This window comes from Tyto alba, unplaced genomic scaffold (genome assembly GCF_018691265.1).
Source record: "Tyto alba isolate M040663 unplaced genomic scaffold, T.alba_DEE_v4.0 Super-Scaffold_29, whole genome shotgun sequence".
Lineage (NCBI taxonomy): Eukaryota > Metazoa > Chordata > Aves > Strigiformes > Tytonidae > Tyto > Tyto alba.
Window position 1 is genome coordinate 10,441,998 of NW_024881303.1, and position 12,467 is coordinate 10,454,464.

Below are 12,467 nucleotides of genomic sequence, written 5' to 3' on the forward strand. Positions count from 1 at the left end.
CGCCGGAGGAGACGGTGAGAAAGGTCGATTCAAGATGCCCGACGTCAAGATGCCCAGCGTCAAGCTGCCCAAGGTCAAAGCTCCCCACGTGCAGGTCAGCCTGCCAAAGGCCGAGGTCTCGCTGCCCAAGGGCCAGGCCGAAGTCCAGGAGGGCGAAGTCGCCCTGCAGGGCCCCAGGTCGAAGGCGGCCTGGAGGCGGCTGCCGGCAAAGCTGAGGGCGGCGGCATGAAAATCCACATGCCGAAGGTCAAGGTGCCCAGCGTGGCCTTCTCCAAGCCGACCGTCAAGGCTCCCAAACTGGACGCCGACGTCAGCCTGCCCAAAGTCGACGCCAGCCTGCCAGAGGCAGACCTGAAGGCCGGCACCGGCGCCGTCAGCATTGCGGCCCCCGACATCCAGCTGCCCTCCGTCGAAGGCTCCCTCGAGCTCCAGGCGCCCGAGATAGCGCTCAAAGTGCCCTCTGCCGAAGGGTCGCTCGACGGGGCCGAGCTGGAAGGCGCGGGTCTGAAAGGGAAGTTTAAGATGCCCAAGTTCGACAAGCCCAAATTCGGGGTGTCGCCCCTCAAGGCAGAAGGGCCCGAAGGCGAGCTCAGCCTGGCCGCCGCAGAGGTCGACCTCCCCTCCGCCACCGTGACGGCCGCAGGGGAGGGCCCCGCGCTGGGCCTGAAAGCCGACGTGCCCGGCGCCAAAAGCGACGGGGCCGGCTGGAAGCTGGAGAAGCCCTCCCTCAAAATGCCCAAAGCTGACATCAAAGCTCCCAAGGTAGACATCAGCCTCCCGTCCGTCGACGTCACCCTTCCGAAGGCCAGCGTCGACCTGCAGGCACCCGAGGCGGGCCTCGCCCTCGAAGGGGAAGCAAAAGCCCCCGAGAAGGAGGCCGCCAAGACCAAGGACGGCAAGTTCAAGATGCCCAAGTTCGGCATGCCTTCCTTTGGCTGGTCCAGCAGCAGAGAGGCCAAGGGCACCGTGGCCGCTGACGTGGACGTCAGCCTGAAGGAGCCCCAAGTGACGGTGCCCTCGGGAACCGCCGAGGTGGACGTGACCCTGCCCGGGGCCGAGATCCAAGCGCCCGGCGTGGAGGTGGCCGTCGAGACGGCCGCCGGAGGAGACGGTGAGAAAGGTCGATTCAAGATGCCCGACGTCAAGATGCCCAGCGTCAAGCTGCCCAAGGTCAAAGCTCCCCACGTGCAGGTCAGCCTGCCAAAGGCCGAGGTCTCGCTGCCCAAGGGCCAGGCCGAAGTCCAGGAGGGCGAAGTCGCCCTGCAGGGCCCCCAGGTCGAAGGCGGCCTGGAGGCGGCTGCCGGCAAAGCTGAGGGCGGCGGCATGAAAATCCACATGCCGAAGGTCAAGGTGCCCAGCGTGGCCTTCTCCAAGCCGACCGTCAAGGCTCCCAAACTGGACGCCGACGTCAGCCTGCCCAAAGTCGACGCCAGCCTGCCAGAGGCAGACCTGAAGGCCGGCACCGGCGCCGTCAGCATTGCGGCCCCCGACATCCAGCTGCCCTCCGTCGAAGGCTCCCTCGAGCTCCAGGCGCCCGAGATAGCGCTCAAAGTGCCCTCTGCCGAAGGGTCGCTCGACGGGGCCGAGCTGGAAGGCGCGGGTCTGAAAGGGAAGTTTAAGATGCCCAAGTTCGACAAGCCCAAATTCGGGGTGTCGCCCCTCAAGGCAGAAGGGCCCGAAGGCGAGCTCAGCCTGGCCGCCGCAGAGGTCGACCTCCCCTCCGCCACCGTGACGGCCGCAGGGGAGGGCCCCGCGCTGGGCCTGAAAGCCGACGTGCCCGGCGCCAAAAGCGACGGGGCCGGCTGGAAGCTGGAGAAGCCCTCCCTCAAAATGCCCAAAGCTGACATCAAAGCTCCCAAGGTAGACATCAGCCTCCCGTCCGTCGACATCACCCTTCCGAAGGCCAGCGTCGACCTGCAGGCACCCGAGGCGGGCCTCGCCCTCGAAGGGGAAGCAAAAGCCCCCGAGAAGGAGGCCGCCAAGACCAAGGACGGCAAGTTCAAGATGCCCAAGTTCGGCATGCCTTCCTTTGGCTGGTCCAGCAGCAGAGAGGCCAAGGGCACCGTGGCCGCTGACGTGGACGTCAGCCTGAAGGAGCCCCAAGTGACGGTGCCCTCGGGAACCGCCGAGGTGGACGTGACCCTGCCCGGGGCCGAGATCCAAGCGCCCAGCGTGGAGGTGGCCGTCGAGACGGCCGCCGGAGGAGACGGTGAGAAAGGTCGATTCAAGATGCCCGACGTCAAGATGCCCAGCGTCAAGCTGCCCAAGGTCAAAGCTCCCCACGTGCAGGTCAGCCTGCCAAAGGCCGAGGTCTCGCTGCCCAAGGGCCAGGCCGAAGTCCAGGAGGGCGAAGTCGCCCTGCAGGGCCCCCAGGTCGAAGGCGTCCTGGAGGCGGCTGCCGGCAAAGCTGAGGGCGGCGGCATGAAAATCCACATGCCGAAGGTCAAGGTGCCCAGCGTGGCCTTCTCCAAGCCGACCGTCAAGGCTCCCAAACTGGACGCCGACGTCAGCCTGCCCAAAGTCGACGCCAGCCTGCCAGAGGCAGACCTGAAGGCCGGCACCGGCGCCGTCAGCATTGCGGCCCCCGACATCCAGCTGCCCTCCGTCGAAGGCTCCCTCGAGCTCCAGGCGCCCGAGATAGCGCTCAAAGTGCCCTCTGCCGAAGGGTCGCTCGACGGGGCCGAGCTGGAAGGCGCGGGTCTGAAAGGGAAGTTTAAGATGCCCAAGTTCGACAAGCCCAAATTCGGGGTGTCGCCCCTCAAGGCAGAAGGGCCCGAAGGCGAGCTCAGCCTGGCCGCCGCAGAGGTCGACCTCCCCTCCGCCACCGTGACGGCCGCAGGGGAGGGCCCCGCGCTGGGCCTGAAAGCCGACGTGCCCGGCGCCAAAAGCGACGGGGCCGGCTGGAAGCTGGAGAAGCCCTCCCTCAAAATGCCCAAAGCTGACATCAAAGCTCCCAAGGTAGACATCAGCCTCCCGTCCGTCGACGTCACCCTTCCGAAGGCCAGCGTCGACCTGCAGGCACCCGAGGCGGGCCTCGCCCTCGAAGGGGAAGCAAAAGCCCCCGAGAAGGAGGCCGCCAAGACCAAGGACGGCAAGTTCAAGATGCCCAAGTTCGGCATGCCTTCCTTTGGCTGGTCCAGCAGCAGAGAGGCCAAGGGCACCGTGGCCGCTGACGTGGACGTCAGCCTGAAGGAGCCCCAAGTGACGGTGCCCTCGGGAACCGCCGAGGTGGACGTGACCCTGCCCGGGGCCGAGATCCAAGCGCCCGGCGTGGAGGTGGCCGTCGAGACGGCCGCCGGAGGAGACGGTGAGAAAGGTCGATTCAAGATGCCCGACGTCAAGATGCCCAGCGTCAAGCTGCCCAAGGTCAAAGCTCCCCACGTGCAGGTCAGCCTGCCAAAGGCCGAGGTCTCGCTGCCCAAGGGCCAGGCCGAAGTCCAGGAGGGCGAAGTCGCCCTGCAGGGCCCCCAGGTCGAAGGCGGCCTGGAGGCGGCTGCCGGCAAAGCTGAGGGCGGCGGCATGAAAATCCACATGCCGAAGGTCAAGGTGCCCAGCGTGGCCTTCTCCAAGCCGACCGTCAAGGCTCCCAAACTGGACGCCGACGTCAGCCTGCCCAAAGTCGACGCCAGCCTGCCAGAGGCAGACCTGAAGGCCGGCACCGGCGCCGTCAGCATTGCGGCCCCCGACATCCAGCTGCCCTCCGTCGAAGGCTCCCTCGAGCTCCAGGCGCCCGAGATAGCGCTCAAAGTGCCCTCTGCCGAAGGGTCGCTCGACGGGGCCGAGCTGGAAGGCGCGGGTCTGAAAGGGAAGTTTAAGATGCCCAAGTTCGACAAGCCCAAATTCGGGGTGTCGCCCCTCAAGGCAGAAGGGCCCGAAGGCGAGCTCAGCCTGGCCGCCGCAGAGGTCGACCTCCCCTCCGCCACCGTGACGGCCGCAGGGGAGGGCCCCGCGCTGGGCCTGAAAGCCGACGTGCCCGGCGCCAAAAGCGACGGGGCCGGCTGGAAGCTGGAGAAGCCCTCCCTCAAAATGCCCAAAGCTGACATCAAAGCTCCCAAGGTAGACATCAGCCTCCCGTCCGTCGACGTCACCCTTCCGAAGGCCAGCGTCGACCTGCAGGCACCCGAGGCGGGCCTCGCCCTCGAAGGGGAAGCAAAAGCCCCCGAGAAGGAGGCCGCCAAGACCAAGGACGGCAAGTTCAAGATGCCCAAGTTCGGCATGCCTTCCTTTGGCTGGTCCAGCAGCAGAGAGGCCAAGGGCACCGTGGCCGCTGACGTGGACGTCAGCCTGAAGGAGCCCCAAGTGACGGTGCCCTCGGGAACCGCCGAGGTGGACGTGACCCTGCCCGGGGCCGAGATCCAAGCGCCTGCCTTTGACGTTGGCATAGATTCTTCCTCCCGAAAAGAGGATGAGAGTGGTAAAGCTAAAAGTTCTCTTTTTAGAATTCCTAGGGTTTCCCTTTCTAAAAGTTCTAAACCACATTCTCAGAGTAAGGCTGGTGTTGAATTTTCTGGGTCAGAAATTCTTTCTTATTCAGTTATAGAGGATGCTCCTGCAGTTCTTTCAGGCAGTGTCGGATCTAAGCTTCTTCATGACAGTAAGGTTGATAGTGGCTCTAAGTCTACTAAATTCAGAATTCCTAACTTGGGTTTTTCCAAAATTGATATTGATTCTTCTAAAATTCAACATGATTCCCCATTTCCTAAAGACGATATTACTCTTACTAAATATCAAATGAATCTAGGAGAATCTGAATCAAAAATATCATCTCTTATTGATGAAGATTGTTCTGTAACAGATTTTGAAATTTTAAATGAAGATATTTCTTTGGAGGAAGGAATTCTGAAGCCAGGATTGAAAACTCCTGCTGCTGAAATATCTGTGGGTGACACAGAGGTTACAGTTAAAATTCCTAAATTCCGAAAGCCAAAATTTGGAATTTCTTGGTCTAAGGGAAAACCCTCAGAAAGTGACATTGGTTCCAAAGTGGAATCTGAAATTTCCCAATGCAGGATAACATCTTATGTAGCTGATACTGATTTTGAAAAAAGAACGCAGATCTCTGATGCCCAGTTAGGTGTAAAGATGTACAAACCCTCACCTGAATTTTGTCTGGATGCACCAACATTGGATGTCAGTCTCCCATCAATGGAAGTTACCATGCCAAAATTAGAAGTAGAAGTCCATGGCCTAGATTTAGAGTGCAGTGCAGAACAGGAAATAGTTTCCAAAGACAAGGACACTGAGGAGAAAGAAAACAAATTTAAAACATCAAAATTCAAACTTCCTTCATTTAGTTGGTCGCCAAAGAAAGAAGTTATTGGTCCTTCTGAAGTTGAGGTACATCTGGAAGAACCAACTTTGTCTTCTCTATCTGGAGACACAGAATCTGAAATAAAATTTCCTACCCCTGATAATCAATACCCTCACATGGAATTTGATACATCAACAGAAAAGGATAGTGAAAAGAGCAGAAACAAGAAGTCCCAATTTATTATGCCAAAGATCTCATTTCCTAAAATTAAAGGTCAAAAAGGCCAGATCTCTCTGCCCATAGTGGAAGCTGATGCTTGTGCTCCCAAAGAAGAAAAAGAAGGTGTTTCAGTAGAGAAATCTGAGAAAGGGACTAGTGGAGAAGGGGCAGGAATGGGCATAAAAATGCCAAAAGTTACGGTCCCTACGTTGGAATTTTCCAAACCAGGAGTCAAATCTCCCAAAATAGACATGGATATTAGAATGCCTACAGATGAGGTCATACTTCCTAGATGTGAAGAAGATGACCTGACATTGAAATCAGCTGCTGTTAATGCCAGCCTCTCCACCTCAGATATTAAGATAGTAACTGAGGGCTCCCTTGAGGTAGAGTGTCCTGACACAAGTGCTGAAAGAACATCAAGTGAAATTGCTGTAGGTGATGTAGAAATAAAAATTGAAGGTCCTGAAGGGAAAACAAAAATGTCTAAATTCCAAATGCCAAAGTTTGGAATTACACATTCTAAAGGGAAAGGATCAGAAAAGGAGGTCATCCAATCCAAATCAGAAGTCAAGGTTCCCCAACTAAAATCAATGGTAGAAATAGCTGACATTGCTGTTGAAGCACCAAATTTGGAGGTGAAATGTGGTACAGGAACAGAAACTTACAGCTCTAAAGTCAAAATGACCAAAGCTGACAATAAGGCATCAGAGGCTGATGTTCACCTCCCACCAGCTGGCATTTTTATTCCAAAACCAGACAGTGATATTCAGGATTCAGATGCAGCACTAAAAATAAAAGGGGAAATAAAACAAGATGGAGATGGAGAAGAGAAAGAAGGGCATTTCAAAATGCCAAAATTCAAACTTCCATCCTTCAGTTGGTCACCAAAGAAGGAAGCAAGTGTTAAACAGGATTCTGGAGCAAATTTGGAAGATCATAAACTTGCTCTAATGTCAAGCAGAGTAGACACAGAAGTGAGAGGAACTGCAACTGATGATCAAGGTACTGGGACAGCCCTTGATCTGGAAGTATCTGCAGGAAAAGTTGAACAAAAAAGTCCAGTTAAAAAGCCTCAGTTTGTCATGCCTAAAATTTCTCTCTCTAAGATCAAGGTTCCCAAATCTCAGACTCATTCACCAAAAGTTGGAGCTGATGCTACTATTCCTAAAACAGAAAGAGAGGGTGATGATTCAATACAGATACCTGATATAGAAAGAAGTCATGCTGAAAGGACAGAAGAAGGGGCACAAATAAGCATAAAACTGGCTGATGTTAAAATCCCCACTCTGGAGTTTTCCAAAATAGAAACTGGAGCCTCCCAAACTGAAATGGGAGTCAGCTCAGCAAAGATTGATGCTTCTCTGCCTCCCTCAGAGGGGAGTTTTCAACAAGTTGTCCTCAAATCAAGTTCTACTGATGAAGATACAATTCAAAAAACAGGTATTAAGTTCACCAAAGGAGAAGCTTCAGTTGAACTGAGGAGCCCTGAAATAGTAACAGAAAGATCATCAGTTGTGGATGGAAGAAAGATGAAGTTGGAAGGTCCTGAGGGAAAGATTAAAATGCCCAAATTCCAGAAGCCAAAATTTGGAATCTCCCTAACAAAAGGGAAAGTCCCAGAGACAGAGATCAGCTCTCCAGAAATAGAAGCTGAGCTACCCCAGTTAAAAATGACAAATGAAGTTGCCGACATTTCTGTGGGAGTTCCAGCACCAGAACTTACATCGGATATGTCAGATTCTGGAGTAGGTGTTTGTAAGATAAAAACACCCCAAGTTCTGACAGCTGGTGTTGAAGCTCCAAAGGTAGACATAAGCCCCAAGTTAGTGTCTAAACCAATGGCAGAGGGAGCTATTGAGAGCCTTGAGGAGAAAGAGATAAAATTAAAAGAAGAAATAAAAGCTGAAGAAATTCAGACTGAAGAACATCAGGGATGGTTTAAAATGCCAAAATTCAGAATACCTGCATTTGGCAGGACATCCTTAAAGGAAAAAAAAGGTGATGCTGATATTGAAAGTATGGAAAAAGCTCAGGCAGGCATTCCCTCTGCCAAAGTGCAAACTGAAACAAGTGTTCCTGAAAATACCTTCTCATTACCAGTTGCTGAAATTACTATTGGAAAAGAAGAGATTCCAAAATTAGGAGATTCTGTGAAGAGTTCTGATGTTAGCTTGTCAAAGATGGAAGGAGATACTTCATTATCCACAGAAAGAACATACAGTAGAGTGAATATTCCAAAACCTGAAACTTATGCAGACATAGTTAAGCATGGTGCTGACGGCCAAAAAATGCACACTTCAGAATTCACAGTGTCTTCAGCAGAGTTGTCTAAATCATACCTAAGTGCTTCAGAAATTGACAAAGACAAGAGTCTAACAAATAGGTTTCCTACATGTACTCTGACTCTTCAAGATCATAAAGTCAAATCACAGGATATAGAAGTCCCAAAGGTAGAAAGTTCCACTAAATTAGAGACTTCAGGAGTAAGATGTAAATTGTCACCAGCTGAAATTACTCTGGATGCAACACAGGAGAAAATAGATGTTAGTCTTCCAGAAGAAGAACTAGATATTAAAAATCAAGAGGCGGTCATTAAAAAAGAAAAGCTAAAGGGTGAGATGAAAATTATGGGAAAAGACAGTGAAGGAAGCCAGTTAAAAAGGCCTACCTGTGAATGGTCTATGACAAAGGGATCAGAAGATGGTACTTATGTTACAGCTAAGCTGGATGATGTAAAGGGAGTGAAGATGGATGTTAAAATCGCTAGAGTAGATCCTGGAATGAAATTTCAAGTGAAAAGTATTGAAAAGGACATGCCTGCAGGGGTGGAAGTGCAAGTAGAAGATAGGGCAGAAACAAGTAAAATTAAAACATACAAGTTTGAGATTCCAAAGTTTGGAGTGTTGCATTCAGAAGTGAAGCATTTTGAAGATGACATCAATTTGCCAAAGTCAGAAGCTGATTCAGTATCTAAAACTGAAATAGGCACAGCAGAAATACAGTTTCAAAAACCAGAAAGATCTATTGGCCTGAAAAGTCCAGCTCTAGATCTTACAGAAGCATCTGCCAGAATACCAGTGGAAACAGTGGACAAAACACAAGGTGGCCCAGAAGTAAATATAAAAATTCCCAAACTAAAAATGCCAACATTCACTTTCAAAGCTCTCCCAACTGAAGCTGATGTTTCAGTGTCAAAAGTGGTAGCAGATCCTAAGGGATCTAGTACTGACATTGAAGTAGTGCAACTTCAAGAAAGCTCTGCTATCCCTGGAGAAACACCAGAGGCTCTAGAGGGTGGTATTCAAAAAACAAAAAGCAAAATTCTGACACTGACTGAACCTGACATTAAAACAGCACAGATGACTACTACCATAGAGTCCTCCCCTTCAAATACAGGGCAAGATATTCATTGGTCATATGTAGAAAGCCAAGAAGTGAGTGAGACAGTAGAACCCGAGCATGTTGCTATTGAAAGGTGTGAGATTTACACTACTGAAATACTGAAAGAATCAGAGATTCTCTCATCAGAAGTCAAAACTGCTACTCTGGGATTCTCACTGCTCAAGGTGAAGTTGCCTGAATCACATAGCAACTTAGAAGTGCTAGTCCAGCAACCAACTTCAACAGAAGATATATCAGTAAGCAAACCTAAATATGTGGATGAAAGCTTCGGAGCAATGGCACAGAGAACTGTCAGTGCTGACTTTAAGCTATCTGACAAACCACACAGTGAGACTGAAGAATCTAGTGGAGAAGTAAGCTTGCCAAAGTTAAAAACATTTGCTGTCGAAGTAAAGCCTTACAGTAAACTTGAAGAGAGTCTTCCCGATAAGTCACCAGAGGGAATAACTGGAGGTCCTCTCTCTAAAGATGAGGATGTAGATGAAGCACTAGAAGATGAATTAAAAGACATAACCAATGAAAAAGAAAAGACTGATAGTAAAAGATCTCCTGGAAGATTCAAATTTTGGCTTCCAAGTATTGGCTTTTCATCTTCTGGTGATGAAACAAGCACAGATTCAAAAACAGAAATAAAAAAATCAGCTGCAGAAGATGTGAAACCTGCTGACACATCAGATACTGATTCTTATAAGCAAACTGAAAAAACTGGATGGTTTAAATTTCCTAAGCTTGGTTTCACATCTCCTTCCAAAAAGGCTAAGACTGCTGACAAAGAAGAGATGTGTCATAAAGAGGGAAGAATCTCAGATGAAGATAGTCCATCAGATAAACCTGATGTATTTTTTGATGCACAGGAAAGCTTATCACCTAAAGAAACAACAGAGGGTGAAAAGTTGAAATTGATGGGGCCTCATCTAATGTTCCAGTTTCTCGAACTATCGTGACATCATCAGCAAGAACTGAACTAATCTTGTTGGAAGAAGAAAAAGATAGTCAATCTAATATTCCTGGAGATGGAACAAAATGAAGTTTCTCTTTTCTCAGCCTTCAATGAAAATAGAATAATCTACATATAAAGAAAATAATGTTTTCTTAATTTTCTTGTAACTGAAAATTAAACAAAACCCAAAGCTGATATTCATGAAAACAGTTGAACAGAATTTACCACATTTCAATTTTCAAATACATAGATGTGCTATACTCTGCACTAATAAAATAAAAATACTGATTTCTTCAAATCTGCCCCAAAGGCAACTGAAGGCAGAGTGGAGCCCATAGTTCTAGCAAAGTCTGAAAAGATAACTGAACCATGAAAGTAAACCACTGAAGGCTCAATGATAGCAAAAAGACTTGTTAAATAGACTTCTCAAAACCACACTGATTATGTTTAGATTATAGATTATTTCCAGAATGGAGTATAAACTAGTACTATGAGAACTATACTTACCTGTTTAGATTTTGGACCTTTCTGACCTACTTTTTCTTTCTTATTAAAATATTTTTATTTTTTTCAGCTAAGGTAATATGTATATTCCACAGACATTTTAAAATGCAAAATAAAACCAAAATACTAGTGTAGAGAGACTAAAGCTTTACCTCTCCCTCTCTTTGCATTTTTTTTTATTATTGTGGTGGGTGATATTTAGCCTTAAAAGAACTTTTAAAAACCTCAACAGAATAAATTCAAGACCAAAAACCATATAACTAGTTCACATTTTTAAGATATCAAAATAAAACATGCTGGCAAAGAATAATTATTGAAATGTGGATAAATAAATTTTAATGTATATATTTACTGGATAGTTAAATGCACAGAATTATCTGCCACACTGGTGGAATTGCTTCAGAGATTTTCTGGGAAAGGAGATGTATATAATTACTTGCTTCTTTGTTTATATTAATGCTTCTCTCAAGTACACAACAAAAATCAGAGTGCATATGTGACAGCCTTCACATGTAATAAAACACTGTCTGTATTCTTAATTCACAATAAATTTACCATATGAATAATGTCTTGAGTAGCATGCGTTACTGATAGTGCTGCTACCATTTTCTGATTCTGAAAATCCCAGCTTAAGTTTGCAAAAGGTTTGAGTATACCCCACTATCTGATGAAGTGGCTGCTTAATGACAGCACAGTTTCTAAATGCGGTAGTAATAGAGATTTTTCACTCATTACAATCCTGAGTTTTATAGATTTGCATGTGCAGACTTCCTTCGTTCTAGTAGTTCTCTCATCCTGTATTTTCTTTCTTCATATTCTCCTTAGTACAGGGAAAGCAGACAAAGCAAAACATTTAGAAACTAAGTTGTAAAGGAAGTGTACTTGCTTGTCTAATCATCTGTAGCTGGAGATGTTCTTCATTTCTGTATCTTTGCAGTAGGCTTAAATATTGTAAAGAAAACTGCTGACAGTTAAGAGAACTCTAATTCTCTCTGAAGAGACTGTCCACATAAGTGTTAGGCATGTATCATTTATTTGGATCATGCAGCATTTCCCTGCATTTTCCTGAGGTATAAAGGTCATTGTTCAGTAGACACAAAATTACCACATCAGACAGTAGCAGCATATACCAGGACTGAGGAAGATGTGATCAAAACAGAAAAATTAAGTCCAGAAAAAGGCAATGTATGTAATAAAGGACATCCCATTCTAACAGCAGCTCACATCTGCCTGCAAAGCAGCCTTCACATAAAACCTCTCTCAGGTAGTGTCCATTTACTTAGACCCACAAATAGGAATACACCTAGACAGCACTGCATGTAGGAGTCTGTCTTAAAGGTAACAGAATCAAGTCAATTAAAATTGAGCTCCGAGACAGCAGTGACCACAGAGCAATAATCACTATGATGTTTTTAAAAGATGAATGCAATAGTTAATGGAAGAGCAGTACAGAATAGAAGGAAAACAGCAATAACATCTTCCTCCAAATAGGCTACTGTCAGCTTTGGGAAAGGTGAAGGTTAGCAAAAAAATAACCAGGTTAACAAGGTATTACCCAAGGGTCTGATCACAAGAATAGCTAAGAACAGAGCTCAAAAGCGTGCAAGGAGCACAGACACAAACCTGCACAACATAGATATTTTGTGAACAGGCTGATTCTGACTCAACTTGCATACTTGAGATATGCAGGTTGTTCTTTCAACTGTGGTAGGTTTCCTTGATTACCTCTACTTATTTTTTAACATCCAAAAAAGTGGGTTGTTCAGCTAAGCATCTACATACAGTCTCCGGCCAAACAAACCTACAGCTGTGATTCAACATGCAAAATAAGGTATAAATGCATTAAAAAGACAGACACCCCCACCTTGGTAATTTCTGGCACTGTTAAGACATGAATACATCTCCATTGGTTGGCTATTTTGTTGTTCTGTTTGAAGCAGAACCTCTCATATATCCCAAAGGCAAGACAAAATTAATCCTGAATGAGATAATACATTTGAAGAAGAATAGACTAGTTCAATTGGAAGGGACCTGCAACCATCTTCAAATCCAGCTGCCTGACCACGTCAGGGCTGACCAAAAGTTAAAGCATGTTATCAAGGGCATCATCCAAATGCCTCTTAAACACTGAGAGGTTTGGGGGCATCA

General features: G+C 48.0%; 1 protein-coding gene across 1 annotated transcript in view; it reads left to right on the forward strand.

Annotated features, from left to right (window-relative positions):
* Nucleotides 1–10,885, forward strand: part of AHNAK2 (AHNAK nucleoprotein 2) — a 70,326-nt gene extending 59,441 nt beyond the window's left edge. Inside the window, 2 exon segments of the mRNA XM_042799141.1 lie at nucleotides 2,179–9,766; nucleotides 9,769–10,885. Of these exon segments, the coding sequence (XP_042655075.1) occupies nucleotides 2,179–9,766; nucleotides 9,769–9,902 (7,722 nt within the window). The 3' untranslated portion in view covers nucleotides 9,903–10,885.
* Nucleotides 10,886–12,467: the final 1,582 nt, after the last annotated feature.